This window comes from Pieris napi, chromosome 10 (genome assembly GCF_905475465.1).
Source record: "Pieris napi chromosome 10, ilPieNapi1.2, whole genome shotgun sequence".
Classification (NCBI taxonomy): Eukaryota; Metazoa; Arthropoda; class Insecta; order Lepidoptera; family Pieridae; genus Pieris; species Pieris napi.
Genome location: NC_062243.1, coordinates 10,854,517 through 10,880,830, shown reverse-complemented (window position 1 = coordinate 10,880,830; position 26,314 = coordinate 10,854,517). Strand labels below are relative to the sequence as shown.

Genomic DNA, 26,314 nt, shown 5'->3' with positions numbered 1-26,314 from the left:
CAGTCTTGCAGTTTGCAGTTTCGTGAATTTTTGACGCCGTTACTCTGCAGTATCTTAGTTCCCTCCATAATGGTGAATCAGCTTGCGATAATGTTGCTTCTTCTGCTTTGCTACAGTCATCTATAGTCATCCGACTTGAGCAGAAGATTATTTCATTCTCATTAGGATTGCTTGTTCAAACAATCCAAGGTAAACGAATAAAGTATACCTACCGATTACTTTGTTTCTTATATTCATTTGCACTGACAAAACTAGACGACAACAATACGCAAGTCGATGAGATTGAAATAAAATTAATCATTTCGTCGGGCACTTTTCTTACTTACTTACCAGCAATGTGCCGTCCGTTGCCTACTAACAATACTAGGAACTAACTCCCAATAAGATTTCCGACTGGCAATGCACCCAGAAACATTGAGAAGAATATTCCCGGTAACATGTTCATATCCATAAACCTTACTGGGAATTTTCCCGGGCCTGAATACGACCCTGTATTCCTGACCTACTTATTATCCTGCTGTTTTGATTAGGTTGACAATGAGATTTGCTTACCTCTGAAGTTTCCAACCACGAATTTCAGCGCTTGTATAGTTTAAATGATTACTAAGATAATCAAATACCATTTAGGTAGATTATCGGATTGCGCTTGCTCAAAACCGATATCTACCTTATTTCTACCACTGATTTGTTATATTATAATATTAAACAAATCAAATCACTTATTAATCGATTGAGTATAAACTGGTGACGTTACGCTCCGTGTTGGACGAGTATCGCGAACAGAATAAACAGCGCGGGGCGCGCTGTGGTTCAGCGGCAAGCGTTGAGATATTGTGACGTCATTGCTTTCGTTCGCGCGGTCAGTAAACCTTGTTTGGTATTTTGCCCATAACTTTGTCAGTTTTGGTCGTAGAACAAAATTTTTTACACCTTATGTTTTAGTTTCTCAAGGACTATAAAACTGCATTTATAACATAAAACCGTTACGGGTCCCCATTAAGAATGAATTATGATAAATGTGACAGCTTAGTTTTATTATAGTTTAAATAATTGTATTTTTTTAAATACGGCCAACTACACAGACGTCATGTTTTTTTTTTTAATTTTATGGCTTGGCAACGAGACCTTTATGCCAAAAAATATCTCTTAAATAAATAAATTCAATATTCACTCCTGTGTCAGTGTGTCAACTCACTTTTCAGTTATATGGAACACGGCATAGGACAATTATGTTGACAATTTACTTTATACCTGTATCATTTTTTAAATTTGTAAAAAATCAAATGGATGTTGGATGAAAAAACACTGATTCAAATTCAGAATCACAAATATCTGTCACATATGAACTGTCATCTGTCAAATGAGTTACTCAAGTTGTCCATAAAAGCCGAATTAATACGACGTTTCTGTAATTGGCCTTAGATTACGTATTCCCTAGTCAATATCTAGGCACAAATTTGTATGTACTTATAATTTCAATCTGTTCAAAATGTTTCTCAAATCCAATAAAAAGATTGTGATGACGTCAGTATTAAAACAATGTTCAATAGAAATTATTTAATAACATTAAACTCTTATTTCACAATTCACGGTAACATCGTTTTACTTACACATATTATTTACAACAGCATTTAATATACATATATTCCTAATATACATGGATATGTAAAAACCCAAGATCCACATTCGAGATATTACAGACTCAAAAACCGATTCTACGTATAAACCTTTTTAATTAGTAAAATATAGGTATTAAATTATAATAAATAAATTCGTTTAATAAATCACTATTTAAACTTGCATGTAGCATATAGCAAAACTTTGGCTTCATTTTGTTTCTTGTGCATCTTGGGTTAACTATAGTAATCAGTGCTTCCAAATCCCAATAGCAGATTTTAAGTTATTTTTTTATATTCTTACATTGGAAACGAAAGTACCTTTTACTTTATAGATGTCTTTTTTATGAAAAATGGTGGTTAGAACAATATTTGTTACCACAGTTGCCTTTTTTTATATGGAAATAACATCGTAACCATGGCAACAAACACGGCACTTAAATCCACGTATAGGCCGTGAGTCTGGAAACACTATAAAGGAAATCAGACGGCCGACTCGCGATCGAGAAGCGGAGGAGCCCGACGCAGCGAAGAATTAGTACTGCGAGTGCCTCCGCTAAAGATCCCTAACAACCACGACCGAATCGCAAAGCGCGGCATCTTCCCGCGTTCGCCTTTCACGTCAACATTTTCAAGCGACCGCCATTTCTTATAAAACTCAATATAATCCGAGTCGGGGACCTTACGACGCGGTCGTTCGCGGTTCGTGAGACTTGCTTTACGTAAGAGCGGGCTGTCTTCTGTCGTTCTGGCTTCTTCTGTGATCGCATTGCCGTTGAAAATCGGTCCGCAAATGGTCGCTATGGCAACGTCAGCGTCGAGCGAACGCGTCGTATTGTGTCTGCGCAAACAGGGCTTTTCGCGTTTCGCGAGCGCGTCGAGTGAACGTGCCGGACGTAGAGCGTTTTCGCATGCGCCTGAACACACGTCGCCCTCGCACGCCGAGGACGCGATCGAACTCAGGGCATTTCTGAAATAAAAATTACTATGTATAACATTGCTTTTTCATAAATAGTTATACTGTATAAATATAAGATTATTTATAAAACTCGCACTCTTTTAACTTTGTAACTCTTTCGTCCCTTACTGTCAAATTGTATTTACGCTGTGATGAAAAGAGACGTAAGTGCTTTAGACGGTATAACTGGACTGCTTTAATTTTTTATGGGAGCGAGTACAATAATTTTACTTTAATATTTAAAAATAAAAAAGCATATTATGTAGGTACAAACTATAGAAATGTAAATAAAGCATTTGCAAACTGATTGTTGTTTCCTTACCTGTGTCGTAGCGACGAATCCCTGTCGAAACGTGGCTTAGTCGAGTGCGCAGGCAAAGAGGCGCCACTGTGCAGTCTCTGTCTCACCCCGCGAGATTCGTTACGCAACTCTGTCACACCACACCACGCTATTAGCTCACACACACACATCGTAGATGACCGTTTAATTAGTTTTGAAAATATAGAAAAGCGAAAAAGGAATTCATTACGTCGTACTCAATGTGGCACTAGGGATAAAATTCGAGACTTAGAATTAAGTTTGACTCTTGTCAAATACCTTTTGACGTGATAACGTCTTAAAAATCGTTTTAGTCGGGTGACATGTTCAGAAACTTGTGTCACACCAAAACCTCACGAGCGCGATCGCAGGTATAACGAGAGAGAGACGGACCGATCTCCCGTCTCATCTCGAGCGCTGCCAGTCATTCCGTGAAACTTGTCACGCGGAATCCTCACGAGCGGAGGCTGGCATAGCGTTCGAGTGAGTGGACCTATCTTCCGTCTCTCTCACTCTAGCGGCATACAAACGAATGGAGATTTGTTATCTTCATTAATTCCTTACTTCCCAAAAACTTATATCACCAATAAGACGTTATCACGTAAACATCTCGATCGTAAACCTACTTTACAAACAACCAATTTTTTTTTTTGACTTATAAGAGAACTTAGCAGTAAGTCTCGAAATCTGAAATGTGACCGACTTGAGGTACGATTTGGAATATGGCGTGACACTTTCCTGACTGAAATGAAGTCACTTTTGACATCTACTTACTATGGAATCAGGTTCATTAAGAAACAAGTTACAAAATAACCATTGATAATAATAATCAAAAATAAAGAAGTTGAATTCGAGAAAACATAAAAAACACAATATAAAGAAAAACATAATACCTGATATTGAAGGGTGCCTGGAATCAGTGAGCCGTGGACTGCGACGTGGCCGACAAAACAGAGGCCGTTCCTCTCCCTCCACGAGCCGCTTTTGTATTGCCTTCTCTGTCGCTCCCACTAGCCAGTAGGTTTGCAACTGAGAAAATACACAGGTAATAAAAATCTTACCTTTTAATTTATTCATACGTAAACATGCAAACAAAATATTTTTTCATAAATAACCAGATAAAAGGTAGCTGGGTTTTTAGTGACTGTATTATTTGTATATATTATTATTATGAAATAAATATGACACTAGGCTAGACTAACTAGACATATGTTAGAAAACATTTGTTTAAGGATGCCTCTATTTGATATAATAGATAGGAAAACTTTAAAAGTATACCTTTATCTAAGCTAGTTTTCAAACTTTCTATTGTCTTTGGTTAACGTGAATACTACGTATTATAATGAAAAGTACTTTGACTGATATAAACGTAAATGTATAACTACATATTCATAAAAGATTATCTTGATCAGAACGCGTTGCTATAGCAACGGTAAATTTATAATACCTCAAAAAGCTGTTTGAAAAAGTTCCCTTTAAATCTTAACATTCTGTTTTGAGAGAAATAAAAAAAGGTCTAAATTCGCTTTTTAGGCCAAATACCACTTACCACTCCCTTGCCCTTTATAGGAATAGATCCCCGTGGTTCAACGATGTATCCCCCAATCTTGTCAAGAGCCTGCTTACACGAGGGAGATATGTGTATGCGCAGGGGCTCCCCGTTCGATTCCATGCGAGAAGCCGTGTTCACCGTATCCCCGAATAGGCAATATCGTGGCATAGTCAGACCTACTACACCAGCCACTACTGCGCCTGTAATTTCATTAAATGTTCAGTATTTTCTTTTATATTAATTTGTAACAAAAAATGTTCTAAATGTTAATCAATTTAAAAAAAATAATTAAATAATTGTCACTTTTTGTGTGCCTTGTGTGAGTGAGTGAGCAAGTGATTAACTGTGTGTTCGTGTGAGTGAGTGAATGTGTGAGTGAGTGAGTGAGTGAGTGAGTGAGTGAGTGAGTGAGTGAGTGAGTGAGTGAGAATAACAATACCAATGGTTTTCTGAGAAGTAAAATAGTTAGGTTTACAGGTTTTAAATTTTCAAATCTGAAGGTTTTTGCCGTCTGTAAATGACGTATAAACCGAAACGTACCTGTATGTATTCCTATCCGCAATTTAAGTATTTCGTTGGGCCGATGCGATATCTTGTGACTCTTGACGGCGTTAAGAAGCTCCAACGCCATAGAGGCGATCTCCCCGACGTGTCTATCGTCGTTCCTTATCGGCAGACCGGATACCTCAAGAAGTCAAAGTAACCTTTGTAAAACCCATAAAAATACGGCAATGATATATTTCCCCACCCTTTTTATTTTGAACTTGTGTCCAACAAGTGTTTCAATCCAAGTGGAATTATTTTTAAAGTCATAGAGTATAAAGCAACTTTTGTGTTGTCAAAAGTAAGATTTTGACAACCATTACAGTTTCATCGAAGTTAGAGTCGAGGGAGTGAGTGTGAGCTATTTTACCTTACTTTAATATTTTCTTTGTTACATTACTATGTTGTTCTTACGCGAGTATAAACGCTGTTATAAACAATACCAGTTGACAGATAACTATTTCACTATATATTATACAGAAATAGATGTATATATATATAAAATTAATAGGCCAATTAAAAATCTTCACATAAGTTTTTATTTTATAAAAAAAAGAAGGTAAACATTCCAAATATGTGGGTTGTAAAACAAAAAAGAAAAAACAGAATTTTGTTGACAATGAAAGGTTATAAATGTACTTCATTCATCATGATCGAAATAATTTTGTGTCAAAGCTTTCCTCGCTGTCACCACACTCCTGGCGAACATATCAATGTCAATAGTTAACTCATTAAATTAGTTGTTTGATATTAACGCCACTTATATATTGAATTTGCAAAAATGACTGATGTATGTAAATACTGAAAATCATTTGAGTATTTCTTACATGGGTTTTTTAATTTTCTATTATCAACTACCAGAATCAGAAAATAATAATATTAGCACAAATTCAATACTTACCACCATGTAGGCATCACCGATTGTCTCCACTTTGTAGACATCGTAGCCTCTGATAATCCTATCGAATACGGTGTACAAATCGTTTAGGAAATTGACGACTTGTAACGGAGTGCTCTCAGCAGACATGGACGTGAAGCCAACGATATCGCTGAAGTAAATCGTGACCGCGTCAAACGATTCCGGCTCCACCCCCTCACCCGTCGTGAGACGACGTGCGACTGACCTACGACAATTTACTTTATTATTCCAGAAAGTCTTGATATCTCCTAAACTTCAATATATCTAAAAACCTATAGTTATACAGTATTGTCTTTTATTAACATAACTTTTACACATTTAAAGAAAACACTTTATTAACGGATTGAAGCTATGTATTATTTATTATAAACTTATAATTATTTTACATAATTTTCCCGACGTTCCGCGTGCGTGGTCACGGTGACAAGACAAGGTGTTGAATGTCAAAAAGTATCACAGCTGTAGAAAAAGTTATATTATCTGTATTTATTTACCTGGAGTTGATATCGACTAAATATAAAATATCGACAACTCGACAAATCGGCAAAATGTAAAATTATGTAAAATAATTATAAGTTTATAATAAAACATAGTTTTAATCCGACAAAAAAGTGTTTTCTTTAAACCTATAGTTACATTCTATATAAATCAAAACAACATCTAGAAATACCACTAAAGATATTAAAATGAAAATCTTCAATTACAAAAAATTCTATATAAAATCAAGACGTTTCCGAAATGATCACTTGCATTCACGTATTATTAATTCTTAATAACACAAATCACCATATCGGGTTGTTATTACAAAATCGCAACAATTGGAAAACTAAGCTCAACCATGCTAAGGAAAATCAAACCGTACCTTAACCTAAACTCACCGCATCCTCGAACGCTACACTAGAATCAAAAGCATGCTGTCCAAAATGTCTATAAAAGCTAAAAACCAACACCGAAGCGCCAACCCCAAGCAACTAACAACATGTTAAATCCTACAGCACAAAACTAATCACCAGTAGAGAGTTAATTACCTCAAGACATTTCACGACATTTCAAAATGGATTCAACCCCATCTGTAAAGAACACAAGTACAACAACGTGAATATTATGTTTCACAACACTGCTTTACATAAAGTCCGTTCCTATGGAGCTAGAAAGATTAGTCTACAAGACATAAGCTGTGGTTATTTCGAAAGCCTGTGGACCAAATGTAAACCAGTACACGCGAACACGCGTGTGCGGCTTGTTGTATTTGCGTCTTCTGTACATCTTAGCTGTTACATGAACATGCATTGCGGTTGAATCGCTGTTTGTGGATAACATTCATTTGTTACGTACAACATGGCTTTGAATTGGCTAAATTTGCGCATTAGATTGTAAAAGAACGTATACGTACGTATGCACGTACGTGCCAAGTGCAAACTGACTCCCTTGTAAAAAAATAGCGTGCACTTATCTCTGAGGCGTGAGATTATAGCAGGACAAATACTTATTCTACGAAACATTTTGTTCTAATGTAAAAAGTGCGTAGCTGTCTTCTAGCAGTTACAATAGCACTCTGTATACATATATGTCCCATAATAAACCTACCTCTAAAAGGTATACTTTTGCCTTTAGATTATTAACCGACTTCATAAAAGGAGGTTATCAATTTGTATGTGATATAATATTTAAGAAGTTTGGAGGTAAATTTCGTAAATACTTCCCTTAGTAATTTTAATAATTATCACTACAATAATATACGCGTATTCTAACTTAGTTTCATCAAAATCAGTTCATTAGTTTTTGAAATATATAAAATCCGTAATGCAATATCGCCACCATATTCAAAGCCATATACATATTAAGCACTAAACATGTTATGTTAACATAATATACAAACACGTATGTACAATGTACATATCGTAGGCCTTACTTTGGTAGCATTCTGTGAAGTAAATCTTCCGTCTTCTGCTTCTCTTCTATCAATAGCCTCGTTCTCTCATTGACTAGTTCTTCTAAATTATTCGCGTATTTCTCCATCATATCCATCATTTGGTCCATGATGTTTCTTGACCTGGAACGTTCGAGTAATTCATTAAGCAGTAAGTGTTAAGGTTGTAAAACTTGGTGATCTTGGAGTGACAAAGCGAAGTCCATCCCTTCATATAAAAAAAAACTACCAACTAATTGCATTTGAATATATTTTACTATAATATTGTCTCTTTTTATCACAGCTTGAGAACAATTTGACAGACAGAGACGAAAAAGCATTCAATATATCATAAAGTTTAGGGAAAAAACGGGAAGGAGACTCAAGACACACTGCCAGAAAGCTCGTAAGTATACGTTAACAGGTATTTTATGAATTGCTCTTTCTTGAAGATCCATAAGTCGAATTGGTTCGTAAATACGTTGATGGGCTATTAATGTGTTGGTATAAAAAATCAAGTCGAAGACCCTTTTGTCATAAATAAAGTTATTATTATTATAATTAATTACCATCATAAAACTAAGGCAAGAATTGCGGAACCCTTAACACAAATAAAAAAATACTAAATCGACATTATTCAAATTAAATCAACAGAGAAAATAATATTTAAAAAAATGCGTGCAGAAGGTTGTTTTTATTTATTTTTCGAGTCTTTAATATGCTAGTTAATATTTTACATATTATATGTAAAAGTTCAAAAAAAATTTTGTTAAAAGAGTTTGACATAAGTCTTAGAAAACGTATACGTAGACTGCGTATACGCGTTCACACTTTGTCGACCTGCTGGAAGCGCTGAGGCATTTGAACTTACTTGCCCGACTTGAGTTTCTTGAGCCTCGATCTAATAGTGGGGAAGTCAGGTCGTAAGGCTGGTTCTTCAGTCCAACAATCCCGCATTACGCCCAACACAAAGTCCTCCACATCACCCTGTAGCGTCCGCCAGTCAGGACGAAAAGCCTCCGATCCGTCTAAATTTTCTGGACCACGCTTTACTCTTTCCACGATCTCTATAGAATCAATACCCAGTTTACATTTCCAGGGCGATAAAACAAAACAAAGTTGAAAGTTATTGAAGGTTAAAAAATATCCGAAAAAATTACAAATTCTACGCATTACAAAATTTAAAAAAAAATTCATATGAAACACGAAAAAATACAGATTAAAAACTGCGTAGGATCGTATATCTTCATATCAATTTATGTCTTAAAACAATTATTTTTTCGCTTGGAATCAAACCAACTTTAAATGAGAACCAACCAACAAGTTCATATACAACCTACTTTTCAAATAAAGGAACCACTACACATGCACATACAAAAAAATCACTTTAAACACTCGATTTAAGCAATTATTCATGCTATACCAAAATCGTCAATTGATAATACCTTTGGGTTCCAAAGAAGTAAATCCGAAGGGGCCCCGACGTGCGATAATCTCGTACAAAATAATTCCAAACGCGTACACGTCTCCCTTCTGCGTCCCGCCCACGTTACCGTTGGGATAATCCAATTGTCGCAACAATTCCGGAGACTTCCAAAGTAAACCTGTCGAAGAAGCCTTCTAAAGATGGTAGCCGCGAATTTTTGCTAGTTTTATCCCTTATAACTTCTGTAGTATCTCTACCTCTCTCTAATATAGTGAGTTTTATATATATAGGGAGTTGTCACTATGTAACATATAGTTGAAGAAAAACATAGTTTAAAAACTTCTCAACTTATTAGTATGCATTTTTTTCTGATGTAATATTAAACAATCCAATTGAGACATAATAAACAAAAATCAGTAATATTGGTATGGAAAATGTATGCTTCACATAAGAGAGAATATTCAATAAGAGTATTCTAAAAAAGGTGACACTAAAAAATTTATTCACTTATATTAAAGGAACTATGTAAATTCAACGACAATATTTAAAGAAAAGTTTACTACCTTGTAACTAGTAATAAGTAAATACTGACAAATCATAACATACTACTACTACTAGTACTAATGTTATAATAATAATAATATAAAAATATGAAATACCTCTATAATATTGATGTTCTCCAATAAAATCGTTTTCGGCACTATTCCTTATTTCATGAAGTCCAAAATCAGTTACCTAAAAAAACGGGGAAATTATTAATAACAATTGAAACATTTCTATTTAAGTATTATTAAAATAATTCTACTTTCCACGGCCTTGAAATTAAGCCATTTCAGACGCTCAAAGCCTAAGACTAATGCAATAAACAAAAGCTGGCCATTGTAAAATACACCTTAACCCAATCAAACAAAGATGCTATTGCAATTTACAAGAACTTTGTGTTTTTTCCCTTCGAGCCGCAATCTTAGTTAGCTATCTTAATATATACATTCTTAAGCTGGATTTTGTATAACTAAAGAAGCTGTGTAATGCGAAATGGTCTCAATGTAATGAGAAATCCAAACAAAGGTTAGTCTTAAATGACTCTAACATGGTTCAAAATAATTTTAAAAATCTTACCAATTAATTCCCTAGGGTCTTTATCAAAAAAATAATTTTTTAAAGAAAAGTATCAAAAATACCTGCAGCATCCACCTTGAGGTGACAACACAATTTGAAGATTTGAGATTTCCATGATACATCAATGGCGACGTGTGGATAAAAATCATACCCTGAAAAAAGAATTTGCTTGAACATTTAGTAAATATACACAAACTTACTTCATAGCCCGTTACCTGGAGTTTCTGGAGAACAAACAAAACCTACCATCCAAAGCATAAACCCTGTTCTTCCACTTGACTATTACTTTAATTAAGACTTTAATTAATAACGCTATTATTTTTCGCATATTCAAACAAAGGACCCGACCCATTAATAAAAAATAATAAAAAGTATTCAATAAAGTATTGTTATAAAAACCTTTACACAAAATTCCTTAAAACTTACATTTTTCAAAAAGTTTTTCGAAATTATACAAAATACAATATTACGCCGTCTTTTATGTATATTTATTACCTAAGCAATGCATATAAATAGCGAATTACTCAACCGTGTCTCAAGAACTTTAGAACAAAGAAAAAATTTCCAAACCTTAATGAGATCATGCACCAATGACGATATGAACATCTTATCTAACTTTATATCCTCATTTTCTATTATATCCTGGAAAACGGAAAAAATACGATTAAAGATATTAAACGCTGCAAACAAATCTTATAATGAACAGACCTAATAATTATTTTGTAATTTCTGGACTATTTTTAAATTTGCCTTAGACCGAGCCACAATTGAACAATTTTCATAGTTTGTACTTAATCTTTGTGCCCACTCAGATGGGAAATCAAAAGTCAAAAAATAATTTATTCATATAGCTAACACAATGTACACTTATGAACGTCAAAAAATAAATACATTAAGAGCGTAGAACGGAAGAGAAGATTGGCAATAAACTGTTGGCAGTAAATATGTTGAAAATGATTGTTAAACATAGGTATTAGGTACCTTATAGGTAGGTATACATAACACATCAAGTTCTAAGCATTTAAATTTATTGAAAGTCAAGTTTTCTATAAAAAAGCGTATAAATAACACGCAACATGATTAACCGACTTCAAACTTGATTTGTATGTGTATTTATATATTTAGTAAGCGTATTTTCACAAATTTCTCAGAAACTAAATTAAATTTGAATCATGTTACTTAGGGTTCAAATGCCACCGAAATCAGTTCAGTAGTTTGAGATACATATCAGATTTTTGAAGACATTATGATAACATGATTTAATTAGTTGTTTTTTTTATATTTCAATAATAAGACTTACATATAAGCTTCCCTTAGCGCAATAGTCCGTGAGCAGCAAGATGCGTAAGGGCTCAACGACCGCGCCAATAAACGAATTAAGGTTGTCGTGTCTCAAATCGCGCAAAAGGCGCATTTCCTTCATCACTTCCCGGGATATGTCCTGAAATAAAGCATATATTATTTTTTTGATAATTTAATAATTATCAATAATAACATACGCATATAATTTTGTATTCATATAATGATCATAATATCATAGCATAAATACAAAAATTATATGTTAACGAAGACGGCAAAGAGACGTGCTATATAATGTTTCTATCTTTGTCCGAACGTGCAAAATTTGTTGCAAGTGAAAACTTTGTACCTGTTGTTTGGATGTTTATTCTGTACCTGTCGCCTAGAGTAGATCTGGGGTTTGAGACAAAATCACTTTTTGACAGTCGCCTAACGATTTTGTATGAATATGGTCACGTGATAAAGCTAATGTCATTCACAAACAAATTCTTTTGACGTTAGTGGGTAACGCCTGTCAAAAAGTGATTATGTATCAAGTCCCTGTAATGTTAAAACGAATTAATCAAATAGAAAAACTTATACGTATAGGAAACTCCTATACGTATAAATAAATCTCCTCCTAAATATATAATAATATTTTTTTAAATAGATCGCTATATGTCATCAACATTTATTTTAAATTCTGTAATATTTAATAAGTTTAAATAAAAATTAAATATATACCTTTTTCTTTGAGAACTTAAGCTCTTTAATCCTAACTACATTTCCCTTGTACTGGGCTGTGGGCGTGAATATCTGGGTACAGCATTTACTCTCTCCGGATATACCACTTGCCAAACTTAACTGAAACGAAAAAAAGACAGAATTTAAAAAAAAAACAATGTGTCAACCCACATTATGACCTAGGTTATCACTCTTCTGCGCTACCTAGACATATTTTTACTATAAGTAACGTGATTAATGCGTTTAGTAATTAGACAAGTGTTTTTTAAAAATAAAGAAACTATTTTCTAGATTAAAACAATAAAGTTTATTCATCTGTGTTTTCTATAAGACAACACGAAAGATCATTATAGTGATATCAAATGCTAATAAAAATCAGAATTTGTAAAGAACGCGCACTCACGCACGAACACACACTAAAATTTAGTTAAATGAAACTTGTCTTTAAATTGTACTGACCATCTAAATGGATCTATGTTATCCAAATGGAATACATTATTATTAACTAAGCCAACCTACCTTACTGGGTGACCAAACGAAGCCACTCCCCAAATATCCTCCAATCTCATGCGGATCGATCTTCCACAAGAGTCCCTCGATCTCCTGCTCGATCTTCCACTTACGGTAAATGCTTATTGTCACCACGAGGGTACAAAATAAAGCCACCGCTAACGTCCCAGCGACGACTAGGGACGTGATTTGGGAATCGTCTTTAGGACATTTCTCGTTTAAGAACCCACAAGACGGTTCGTCCTCCGGTTTAACGCTGTCCGGCCAGTCGATTGGGAATTTCGGATTTAATTTGTATTCCTGTGAAATTAAGATTAATATTTACTTCTGGTATTTGAATACTAAAATTTGTGAGTTTGTTGCATTCTTTTTGATCTTAGCACGCATCGCGTGAAACATATCGCTTATTATATTATATATTGATTATTTTTATTTATATAGCAAAGAACTTTTATAAAAACTACAAAACTTAGTATACAATAATTAACAAAGAATTACCGGAATGGCCTACCTTAATAAAATATAATACTTATAAATTTTGGTGTATCTGTGTGTACGTATATATTTATGTGCGCGTTTGTGATAATGTGTGACTATCTACTTATTAAATTATTTTGAATATTATTTTTGTAGGCCTTTAAAAAAGAAAAAAATATTTTGATGTGTGCAAAGAACTGTTATCAATGGATTATTACTAACTTAACAGATGACAAGTGATAACGCCCATGGACACTCTCAATGCTAGAGTGCCTGCTTTTTAAGAATTGGTATGTTCCTTCTTGAAGGACCCTAAGTCGAATTGGTTCGAAAATACTTCAGTGGGTACCTGGTTCCACATAGTGGTGGTACACGGCACAGTATAAGCTACTGATTGATTTGATTCAAAAATGCGTTTATGAAATAATTATATTTAAATTATAAATAAAAAAATGTACTTAAAATGCTTACAGGAAATTCCCTCGTGCACTGTTGGAAGTGTCCCACTGGTATCATACTATGAGTGCAATTGACCAAATTGTCGCTGGAGTTGATTGGCTTGAAGGCCAGAACTGAGAAGTTCCCCTCGGAGTCGGCTCGTTCGTCCAGACGTATCGACATTCCAGATACACCTGTAAATCAAATTACTAAATCTATCAGATACCGTAATATAATAGAAATTCTAAATTAGATTTTTCAATAAACGAAAAAAGTACCCTCACATTAATTTTTAACCTACCCTCTTATTAATAGAAATCGTCTCTTTGTGTCAAATTGTATTTACGCTGTGACGGAAAGAGACATATGAGTACTTTAGTGTAAATTGTGCAACTGTTTTTATAATAAAAGTTTCGTTATAAAGAAAATATGTTTATCCTTTGTTTATTATAATGATATTTTAATACAAGATTGAAATTCACATCACAATATACAATAATATACAGTTGCCTGGACAGATTTAGAATTTTTTAGGTGTTAAAGAATATATAATAGATATATATATATATATATTCCCAGATAGTTGAAGAATAGTCAAGAGAAGAAACTAAATCAAAATCTAAATAATAATCGCTCAATAAAAGGCGTACGTAGCTGCAATTGGTTTTTTAACCGATTCTAAAAAGGTTATCTATATAGTTTGACAGAAATTGGATTTCTAGAACGTATTCTAAATTTTCTTCGTTTGTCCATAAATACCTCCAGTCACATGAAATGATTCCAATTCGATTTAAAACACCTATATTCGAACACGTCCAAATTCATCAAAATCACCGCAATATTAAACTTATGCATTTCTAAGACTTTTCTTCAAAATTCAATGTATTAAAATTAAATCAGAAGATTAAAATGCCAAAACTTACTTTTAAACGGCGTAATATCGATCATTTTGGAAACAATTCGTGTCCCATTAGTAGCGATACTCATTAATCTCTTATGTGTGAGTGTTTCGTTCTTCTTAAGCGTTTCCTCTTCAATCAAATTGTGTAACGCCGTCGCATACAACTTCACCGAGTCGTAAAGATACGCCGCATATATTGACACATACTGAAAAAAAAATTGCGTTAGAAAATTCGAAAACCTTTTCAAGGAGGTCAAATTTGGGGGGGGGTCCTTTTGTAAAACGTTACGATGGTGGGGGGGATTGAATTAAGCCGTTATTGTTAATATTATTTTCGACTTTTCAGTACTTTACACCACATAATGGTGACTGTTAGGTATAGAGAGTTACTAGGTGGTCACGAAACGTTTTACTATACTTGGGTACAGAAAAACGTTACGGCGCGTTACATGGAGGGGGGAGGGCCCCCCAATAATCTCCAAAAATTGCGTAATTCTAGACTTCAGATTGATTCGTGATCATTTGTTTTCCCTAATAAGCAAGTAGATGATCAGCCTTGTGTGCCTGACACACGCCTTCGACTTTTTAGGTCTAAGACAAGCCAGTTTCCTCTCGATGTTAAATGCGCACATAGAAAGTCCATTGGTGCACAGCCGGGGACCGAACCTACGACCTCAGTGAGACTCAAACCGCTGGTGCCACTAGGCCAACACTGCTCTCGAACTAATACTATACCTTTATAAATTTTTTTTCAAAAACTGCCGGCAGAGGGAACTCAAAAGGCGCCTCCGTGTTATACACTTGAACTTTGCTCGTAAAGTTCTCATAACTCCGTTCGGGCTCAGACGAAACTACGACCAAGAGCGACTGTGCCCTCTTCCTAAATTCTGGGGTATTTTGACAAAAATCCTCCGGCCCATGCCCATGTCCGTGGTCTCCAGCCTCTGGAAAAAATATTTATGACAAACAAAAGAAAAGCATTTGATACTTATTATAGTGAAAATGACTAAGAGAACTTAACTGATAAATTTTCCTTAATTAGGATTGCCTGGAGGAGATAACTTAGTAAGGCTGTTTTACCTTGCAATAAAATATAAATAACTAGAGAAATTTCAACCACATTCCGTCAAAAAGTTATTTGATTTATTTTACACCGGAATAAATATACCAAGCGTTAGTTCATACGAGTCGTAAATTTATATCGGAACAGACGTATTTGAGTGTTTTTATTGTTCTGACAGCTCTTGAAACTTGATTTAAATTCGTAATACGTTACTTAAAGTTAATTAGGATTTCTTTACTTTTTTAGATTTCTTTACTCATAAATAATACAAGTTATATGCATAATTAAAAAATTACCTACATTTATTTATTTATTTATTATTTATTTATTTCGTAATCCTACAGTATCGTAAGACATAACCAAAATGGAATACACAATATAAAGAAAAGGAAAGTTATAACTCACTCATTAAATATTTCAATGAATCCTTTGCTGTGTACGTCATCATGTCAACAAATATAACCATATACTCTCCCTTCACAAACAGTTGCAATGACTCCATAGCCGTCATCATGTCATTCAACCCACCCGGCGATCCGAGGAACACATATACTGAAAATTTACAACAGAATATATTAAACTGTTATTTAATCATAATCAACTGCTATAAACCTGTGTTCCAGGTTAATTATGTGGGGATAACTGTATTTGAGACCTCTAACATTTTCTGTATAGAAATAAATTAATGACAAATTTAATATTTAAAAATATCGAACCGCGCAATTCAATGATTATAGAAATATATCATATAAAAATCTGCACGTTTAAAATTAACTACTTACAAAAAAAACCCTAAACAATTAGTCAAGATGCCTTAACAGTAAAGTTAGAAAATCGGAAAATATATTTGTATGAAAATTACAGTTCGTGTCGACAAAAGACCCTTAGATACAGAAATGACGCCAAAACGAAGGATAATTCCAATATATTATTAAACAAATTTCGCTGAAAAGTATCTTTAATATCGCATTTATATGTTAATTATTAATTTAATTCCACTATGTGTTAGAAATAGTTCTTGCGATAGAAGAGAAATGAATTAGAAATAAAATAGAAGGGAAAAGAAAATAAAAGCTATTACACATAATAAAAACGACATTTAGTTAAAGGAAATCGTAGTGTATCGTGGGAGCTAGTCTTTTTCAATTGACATATTAACGGTACCACTTACATTTTATAATTAAACTATTGTTGCAAGATCTAGAAGACTAAATCCGGCTAAGAATCACTTACTTCTAGTCCTATTCTTGGTCTCCTGTATAAACTGGTACCAGAACCCTGGTGCACAACAGCTCATCTTCTCTTCACAGCATTTAAAGCCATCTATCACCGGTCTTTGATGGTTGACAGTCATATTATTCTTCTTGGCGTGATTCTCCAGCGTCAAAGCCACCGTCACCCACGACTCCTCATACAATATAGAGAACTTATTCCATCTGTAGTATCGTAACAGTGAAATAACCGATTTCGTTGCCTGTAATATTCACAATGTTTATTAACAAGTTCAGCAGTGACCTTACCAAAGACAAGAAACTAACTGCGCATTCATTCAGCTGATAACATCTCCAATATTTAAATAACAGTTGTAAAAAGGTATAACTCAAAACAATTTTAGAATAGGGTGGAAAATAATTATTGCACTCCAATTAAAATACTCTTTCGTCTCCTTATATCAAATTGTATTTACGCTGTGATGAAAAGAGACAGATGAGTGCTTTAATATAATGCAAGAAGACTAATTTAACTAAACAATAAAACTAGAGTCAACATAATATTGTATTTGAAGCTATTGACTTTAAAATATAAGCAGCGTCTACTTTTTAATCTTCCCGAAGCTTGTGGAACCTTATTTTGTTAAGAAACAAGACTCGCGAGAGGACTGGCGTACCCACTTCCAACGGCCCGCCGTCTCTCGAGTCTTTTGTTGCTAAAAGATCGGTGAACATTTATTAATATGCTGTTTTTAATACATACCTGTGCATCGGGGGGCTCCAACCTCGCGAAATTAGGCAATTTAGACGTTTGATAGTCGGAACATTTCTGCAACAAATAATATATATTCAGACCAAAGACAGCCTTTTAAGTAAATAAATAATAATAATAAGTAAATAATTCGTGAAAATCTAAATCTTTATGCATATCTCAATTAAAATACAACTAAAAGAAAATTATTGCACCACATAAAAACGCGTTAAATTACTACAATTTTACAATTACAAATAAATTTCAATTATTACGCGAGCATTACAGGCAATCGTTCCAAGGGTTTAGGCACATAATTATTTTAATTACAAATTTTAGAACCGAATTGCCTGCGCGTGCAATTCACTGTCCGTTCACATTCTGGCTTTGCACCTGGATTTTTTTATGTGCGCAATAAATAGTTAGTCATACAAAACATTGTAAGGAAACAGCCATGTGTTAAACATTGACGTGTTTTAATCACAGCTTATCACCAAGGTCAAGAAGAATTAAGACATCTAACTTCTGGATTAATCTGGTTCTACTTATACTAACATATGAGATCATCGGCAAGTTTTGGGACTGTGCTATAATAGCCTCTGTGTGGCACCGGCCCTCTGGTCCAAAGAACGCGACCACCCCCGAACAGCTCATATCGGTAAGAAGCTTCGTTGCCGTCACCGTATCGCACTTGGTGTCGTTCCACACCAACGAAAGGTGCACGTCGGGTAACAAGTCAGTACCGTTGTTAATCTGGAAATAATATTGTAAATATAATGCAACCGCTGTAAAGATACTCCACTTCACACAGACTTTTCGATTATATTGAACACATCGTCGTTAGAGTGCGATAAGTAATATAATTCGTGTCATTTTTATTCTGTATGTAAGGTGACTCTGGACCTATAATGACGTAACGATGTTATCAACATAACAAAAAAAGACCACAGACCCCACTGGCGTAACTATACCATCTGGGGCTCGTGGCAAATTCTTTTGATGGGGCCTTATCAGTAAAAATCGTCACTTTGTATCAATTACACGTTGTATATTACCCACTAATGCCCATAGGCCTCCTCTCTTAGGCGAGAGGGGAATGGTCTGTAGTCCCCACGCTAGCCCAATGCGTATTGGAGACTTAACATCTCTTGGGCAGGGGCCCTCTTGCGTCGGGGGTCCGTGGCAATTTGCCAGCCCTGCCACCCTATTGTTACGGCACTGACAGACCCCTTACTATGTAACTTCCAATACCAATAATAAGTTTTTGTATAGCTTATCCCAAAGTTGCGACATCAGCGCTACGGACATTGAGAGAACTACATCAAAATTGTATACAAAAACGTCGGAATCGATATCGCTATTGGAAGTTAAAGAGTTCTTCTTCGCAAATTTCATTACTGAAAAGCCCTAACCGATACGTCGACTTGCTGCCTCCACACCACTCTATCCTCAGCTTGCCTCAGTGCATTAAGTGCTGAGACCCATAATTATCTTTACCTGGTCAGACTAAAGTCAGTTAAAGAGTACTGGCGCAGATTCCAAGGTACTCTTTCCGCACAGACTCAAATAAAAAAGCGAAAGTTTGGTGAAGAAAAAAATCAATAAATTAGTGTGTAATTCTGAAAAAAATATTCAATTCATAGTTTTAATAATTACAGTCATAATTTGTTATAACGACATCGAAGGAACTACTCATATTTGGTCGTAAAAACCGACAGTCGTAACAGCTGATGACGTTGTTATTAACTATTAAGTACCTTATACAATAGAATTCAGCCGGGATTTGATTTTGGTCAATATAACTGGTATGTTGTTCTAAACGATGTCGTCGTAAACGGTTTTGACTGTATAATATGAAATTAAAGCAGTTTAGCATTTGTAAATTTGTTTTCATTTATTATATCGTGTGTGTGACAGAACAAATTATCATTTGCATTTCAGTTTAGACTGTCTGTCTCTTTGTTTCCTAGAACAATTACAAATACGCCGAATCCGAATGGAATTTATTAAACAACAACCTCTTCGAGAGCCATAGATAGGGCTCCAGAGATGGCGAGACCCTGTCTCGATCGGAGCTCGCCCTTAATCGAGGGCAGGTAACCAATGGTGATATTGAACTTCTTGGGGATCTGTGCATCGACCGAAGACGCGGCCAGCAGGCCCAGCGCCGCGAGTACAAGGACCCGCGCGCCGCGCCACATGCCGCCGCCTTCACCTTGCCGCTAGCACCTGAAAGCAACATACAAATATATGTGTGACTAAACTACCACCAACTAAATATTATAAATTTTATATTAAAGCTGTTTTTTATACGCGGGATATATTAATTAACCGTGCCATTTTAAATGGGACTTTAAATCCATCTAATAAAATTAAACTAAGCGCACCAATTGCAATACATCAATCCTGGCCAACTCCACATATGGACTCACGTATCTACCATATGCGGACAGCGTAGTATATCAAATTTCGCAGAGGCGATGAGAAATTGGACAAACTGATCGTGGTTGGTAACACAGAAGGAAAAGATCATGTTTATGAACCAGATGGACCGATCAAGTGAAAGAGTCATCCCTCTCAAAACCATACACTATTATAAGAGAGGCGCTGGACAGAAACAGGTGGATACAGATTGTCCGCTCGAGATGTTTCCTTGCTGATCACGATGCTCAGACTACAGCTACCGAATAAGGAGAGAGAATAAGATTTGAATATGTTTATATTATACTACATATGTAGCCTATATAGTCCAATAGCAAATAAGTTGTAAGACACAAAATGTACACGTAAGGGAGAGACAATAGATTGATAGTTATGAAGTCGCAAAATATTTCTAGAAATTACGTTTTATGATTTTATCAAATATCTGTATAATTGATATAACTCTAACCATTGAGTGGTGGCGGTAAAGAACTAAGATGTCTTCAATTTAGAAGACTTATGCTCAGACTTATTAATTAAAGGTATTGAATTTTAAAACACAAGTATAATCGTTCGCGCCTCATCGAATTTTTGAACCTCACTCTAAGAAAATCCTACAAAATATTTCACAATCTCAAGATATTCTTTAGATTACTTTCTTTAATTATATTTAATATATTTTATAATTTAATATATATGACATCCAGAAACACAATTTTTGTCCATATAAGTAGTGATTTAAAATTTTATATATTTACACTTACATTACAGGTTACCTTGTCAGGCACAGTTTTATCGTATACTTTTTATAAAGGTTACAATGAAACTGACATATTAAAATGTTTTCACACCGACATGCTAACGCCCCATTGGCGGTCAAAACGGCTAAAATCTAATAAACTTCATAGATTGTAAAGGACTACTAAAGAATTAAGTTAACAAAAACATCATACAATGTGTATAATATAAGTTCTATTTTCGTAGATTAATAAAAGGGAAGTCTTCCTGCAGCTCGCTTTCCGCCCTCAAATGTAGGAATTACTTCCCTGCTGTCAAGTAAGTAATTGGCTCACAGCCGGAGACCGATTAAACCAATTGACATGACGTTATTTCGGCAAGAAAACACTACTTCTAAGCTAATATGAAACGAATTTTCATCTTTATATACTTTGTTTCGTTGCTTGAAAAATGGATAAAATATTTTTGTCATAAGTGAATTATGTTTCAACAACTACATATTTACATTCCTTTTTCCTTAAGTTATGAAAATTATTTGTCAATGTTATAATAGGATAGGATACGCGTAGGATCTATTTATAATAATCCTACGTGTATAACATTCACGAATAATTTTAATATTTACAATATTATATCTTATACGTTCTTCGTTCTTTAGACAGACCAAAGACCCGAACGAGATAATATGAATCAGTCACACTAGAAAAGACTTCACACTAAAATTGATGCTGTAACATATACATAAATAATTAGTACAAATACGCGATTCATACAAAATGTAATGACTTCGTCGAGAGTTGCGTCAAACTGAATTTAAAAAAGCCCAGCTGACGTCGCGACACGTTTGACGTCACAAAGAACGATGTCACGTGAGCAAAGAAGAAAGAATAAGTCCCAAAAGTTGTTTGTAGTCTGGTAGTCAAAACGTACATATACCCATAGTATCCGACAGTTACACCCATCTCGCCTTGAGATAACGTGAGCGATAACGCTCTAGTTATTTTTAGACATTAATAAAAATGCAAAGATTAGGTAGGTACACAGGGCTACAAAAAAAAATCTTTCAAATATAATTTGTTAACTTATGTTAGTGTTAATTGACTATACAATATGAAAAATATCAACAGAGTGCATAAGGGAAGTTCAGGGCTCGTGGTTGATTAATTACTTATAAAAAATCTTCCCATAGAGTTCTAACAATCTGAAAGACGTTGAGCCTATGGACAATACTGCCATGATATATTACATCCTAATTGTTATATTCCTGTGTCCTTCACGTTAAGGTTCAGGGATGGATACCGGAAAAACATATTAAGATAATACATTATACCTCATTGAGATACATATTTTGACAATGCCCAATACGAGATCGTGGATTGAAACAGACAGTCCGACGATACACGTTGCGCATTACACTTCTAAAGAGGGGAATTGAGGGACAATCATAAGTAAAAAAACATCTGGCAATACGATAAAAAATGCAAAACGGACATTGAATAAAGGAATAACGTGAGATTAAAAAAGACTGTGAAATATAGATTTTTACTTTTGTTCGAGCACACACACATGCCCGCTTATCAAGGCAGAATGACGAAAAATATTACGCATATATCTTCATATATAAACATTAGCTATACTATTAATCAATGTAAAAACACCAACGATGGTATACTATATTCAGAATACAGTCCTTATCAATACAGCATAATCTTGAGAAAGCTCATTTAAAATCGGGTTTTAGAATAATTTTTGTAATCTACTCTCTCAGACAAGCTGAACTAAGACTATCTATAAGGTCAAATAAATTTCTCAAATGGAAATTAATTAACTAAGCTAATTAAAAATAAAACCATATCTACATCCCAGGGACGTAACTTTAATTCAATTAATTCTAAGGACGTAGCAATCAACAATTCTTTACTCGTATTAAATATTTGTAGCCTCGACTTTGGGTACATATTTACTGAGCTATTAATAACACCAAATACATAAGCTAGCTGATTCAACGGTCACACTACTTAGTGAGCATACATTCCATGTTAGATATTCATGAATTACATTTACATGTAAATCTTTAAAACCACTTACAAACGGGTGTTTTTGCAGTTGGAAGATTCAACTGAATTGCCAATAGCAATCGACTAACACAATATTTTATAATTACATTAATTTAAACTAATATTGGTTAGCTAGTTTAAATTATCCCGAATAAAAATTTAGTAACATTATATTCTTGTTATTTTTTGTCTCTATAATGGAACCATCCGACTGGAGAATAAAAGATTTTTGATCTTGTATTTAAGGTTGGTTTAGACTACTTTGTTTTTGTTTGATATTAAATTCCAACATCGTAAAGTGGATATAATCCCTAATAGAATAGAGAAAGGGATTAGCCTATGATTGTGTAAACAATTAAAAAAAACAACAATTTTAAAAATACCAAACTTCGAAAAACCAATATGCCCCGTGGGTGAGTCGAGAATGTCTCGTAGCAAAACGTATATTGTATGTAAGAGAAATATAATATACCTGACTTAAACCCAAGGCCTCCAACCAAATACTGAATAAACAAAATGCCTTACACATTCGTGGTAACACTACTGTGAACTGATTTTTAAGCGACGAAAACAAATTTGTAATTCGATGTGAATATGTTGTTTTTTACGTATGACGCATAACGCAGAGTGATCCGATTCTGACAATACATTATTTATGAAACCAATAAGAAAAAGAATATTCTGAAATTTTCCTTTACTACTCTTTAAATAAGGTCAATAGTTGTTTCTTCAAAATGACATTAAGTTAACGTAAGTTTCATATTATATTATTATTACACATATTTCCACGAATAAACATTTGTTTTTCTATTCAATGTGTTACGGACCGATTTAATTTAAGGTATGACCATTGGAACATCGGTTAGTCGGTCGCGAGAACCAACGTATACATTAGATAAGGTAATGATCATATCAATGCACATCTTAAATTTTAGTAGGGGAATGTTGATGTTGTAAGCGGAATAGTCCGTTATAATATCGATCACGGCGGGGCGATGTTTGTCCAGCCACTCCCCAACACACCCACCATACAAGATAATAAAAATCGACCACGCAGCCAACATACTAACATTATGTAGACATCTCACAATGTAGATATATCTAAACTAGATTAAATTTTTGACAACTGGTTTCCCAAATAGCATTAAATCATTAGGCAAAAAATTTAAGCCATGAAATGGTACTATGTGAATTGTGTAGCTTGGGAATTCAATAAAATGTTGGTGTAGATTTTAAGTGGCCAACCCAAGAATATATAATCATAAAAGTAGATACATATATCCAATATAAAATAATTGTCACATTTATTTCAGACACCGGTATGTAGATAAGAAGTTAATAACAATTTACACATAAAAGATTTACACTATCTTTTACAAATAAGTTTATGTGAACAAATAATATTTTAAATTTAAACATATTAGACCTATGGCTACCCTCTTCGGAGCGCCTCTACTGTGATTTCCTAAATACTGTTATCATTCTCAAATATCAGTTTGCACATTAGTGTATTTTTGGTGTTACACCAAAATATACTTTCATAAATCTGGCCAATATTAAGGTCTTGCATGCTCTTCATGCTCTTACTCCTGTATCTTCCACCTAAATTTTCCACTAAATGGCAATAAGTCTTGTCAATTGAGAGTGGACAAATGACAAAACACTATAAATATAATTAAAATATAAAAAAAATCTTTATAAAAGGAATCACAACAGAAGTGCCTTGACAGTTCATCTCCTACTGTTTAGTGAACTTTGGCGAGAGTTACCTGGAAAAATGTTTTTTTTTCAAAACTAGCACCAGGGTATCTCCTGAGAGACTCGGACCTAAGCTTGGGCTATCTAATATAGGAAATAACAATAATAGTTTATATTATGCATATACTTTAAATATAATACTTAATTTCAACACCTGGCATGTTTAACATGCTATTTAATGTACTACTTAAACACAGCATGTATTTTGAATTAGAATTATAATATTTAATAGCAGAGTTGTTACAGTATTAATATAAGAAATATTCAATGATAAATTAATTACTTAAATACCTGACCCTTCAGTTTAACAAAATCAATATCATACATGAGAATACAGCTAATAATAATTCTGTACATTTGAATCTTCATATACCTTCAAATCTGAACCTGCTTAAAAGAATAGGTATGATTCCATTACAGAAATCACACTATCATGTTAATGAAACAAATTTATTATATACTTATTTTAGTGTAATAATATTGGGATTTTTCAGCATATAACTTCAATTATAATAAATATACAGAATTTACATTAAGCAACAAGGACAAATAGAAAAAGGCCTGATACTTTAGTTCAAAAATAAATTATAAAACCTTTTTAATCTGTTTTAAAAACACATTCAGTATATTTATGGTCGAGCACTGATTTGAAAGAAATCTTTTGTTTTATAAAGGAGTATCATTACTTCACATGTTTTCTAAGGTTTTACAATATAACTAGAACAGATTTTTAACTATGCATGGTGTAGTATGTATCAATGGTGTTCAAATGAAATAAAAACATGTTTTTACTGATGAAGACAAAGATTTAAAAGATTATAAAACAAATAAAAACAGTAGAAAGTAAAAAGTTGCCTATAAATGTTGTTTATTTGACAATATTTTTAACAGAATATTAGACAAATTATATAAAGTTGTACATTCACAACTATTGTAATTCATATATTACTAACAAGCAACAAATACTATTGTAAGTATGTGCAATACATTTTTTTTTCTTTCCCAGTTATTAACTATATAAAATTTTTGTTATCATCAATAATGACTTTAAATAATAATAAATTTTTGAAAGTCATAAAAACATTAATCTCATGTAAATTAACTTACCATAAAATAAATTAAGCTTCTTTGTATACTTTTATCTTCGGACAAACACACAACTTTCATCACATTGTTGTTGAAACTTAAGAAAACACCAAGCTATAATCCAAAAGTTCATATAAAAACGGCGCAACTATTCACAAGCATAATAATATGTTTACAAAGACATGGAGCTTCAACACTGCAGGCAATTCTAAAAATACTCCCAACACGATAAAACTGTATGAATGTGTTAAAACGTAAAGCAACACAACGACAAGAAGTTAATGTGAATCCGGATTATAGGCTCAACTCACTCAGTTTCTTTGATACTTTTAAATAATATACTTTACAATCACCAGTAATAAATCAATCAAATGTTTTAAATATTGTCTATATACACAAAGCAATCACAATTATCTCCATTAATCAATTTAAAAGATTTAATTTTACAATTTTCACGGACTACTCGCCACAACAATTTAGCACACAATTTTCCTACACTATGTATCCATAGCCCATAGGT

At 33.8% G+C, this 26,314-nt stretch overlaps 1 protein-coding gene across 1 annotated transcript; it reads right to left on the bottom strand.

Annotated features, from left to right (window-relative positions):
* Positions 1-1,542: 1,542 nt before the first annotated feature.
* Positions 1,543-26,314, bottom strand: LOC125053197 (receptor-type guanylate cyclase Gyc76C-like). Its single transcript, XM_047654443.1, has 24 exons — positions 25,816-26,314; positions 19,753-19,963; positions 18,290-18,487; positions 17,747-17,812; positions 17,006-17,246; positions 16,178-16,324; positions 15,445-15,653; positions 14,732-14,915; positions 13,842-14,002; positions 12,903-13,193; positions 12,384-12,503; positions 11,662-11,802; positions 10,932-11,003; positions 10,424-10,513; positions 9,902-9,977; positions 9,262-9,420; positions 8,688-8,883; positions 7,820-7,960; positions 5,890-6,112; positions 4,986-5,130; positions 4,443-4,645; positions 3,787-3,922; positions 2,897-3,005; positions 1,543-2,586 (listed from the first exon to the last, which is right to left on the bottom strand). The coding sequence occupies exons 2-24, from the start codon at positions 19,933-19,935 to the stop codon at positions 2,100-2,102; spliced, it is 3,978 nt and encodes a 1,325-aa protein (XP_047510399.1). The 5' UTR covers positions 19,936-19,963; positions 25,816-26,314; the 3' UTR covers positions 1,543-2,099.

Coding starts and splice junctions, on each gene's coding strand:
- LOC125053197 (XM_047654443.1), bottom strand. CDS start 19,935: ATGTGGCGCGGCGCGCGGGTCCTTGTACTCGCGGCGCTGGGCCTGCTG. Junction 12,504..12,902: donor TCGTTTGGTCACCCAGTAAG/GTAGGTTGGCTT, acceptor TTTTCGTTTCAG/TTAAGTTTGGCAAGTGGTAT. Junction 10,514..10,931: donor TGGTGCATGATCTCATTAAG/GTTTGGAAATTT, acceptor TTCTTTTTTCAG/GGTATGATTTTTATCCACAC.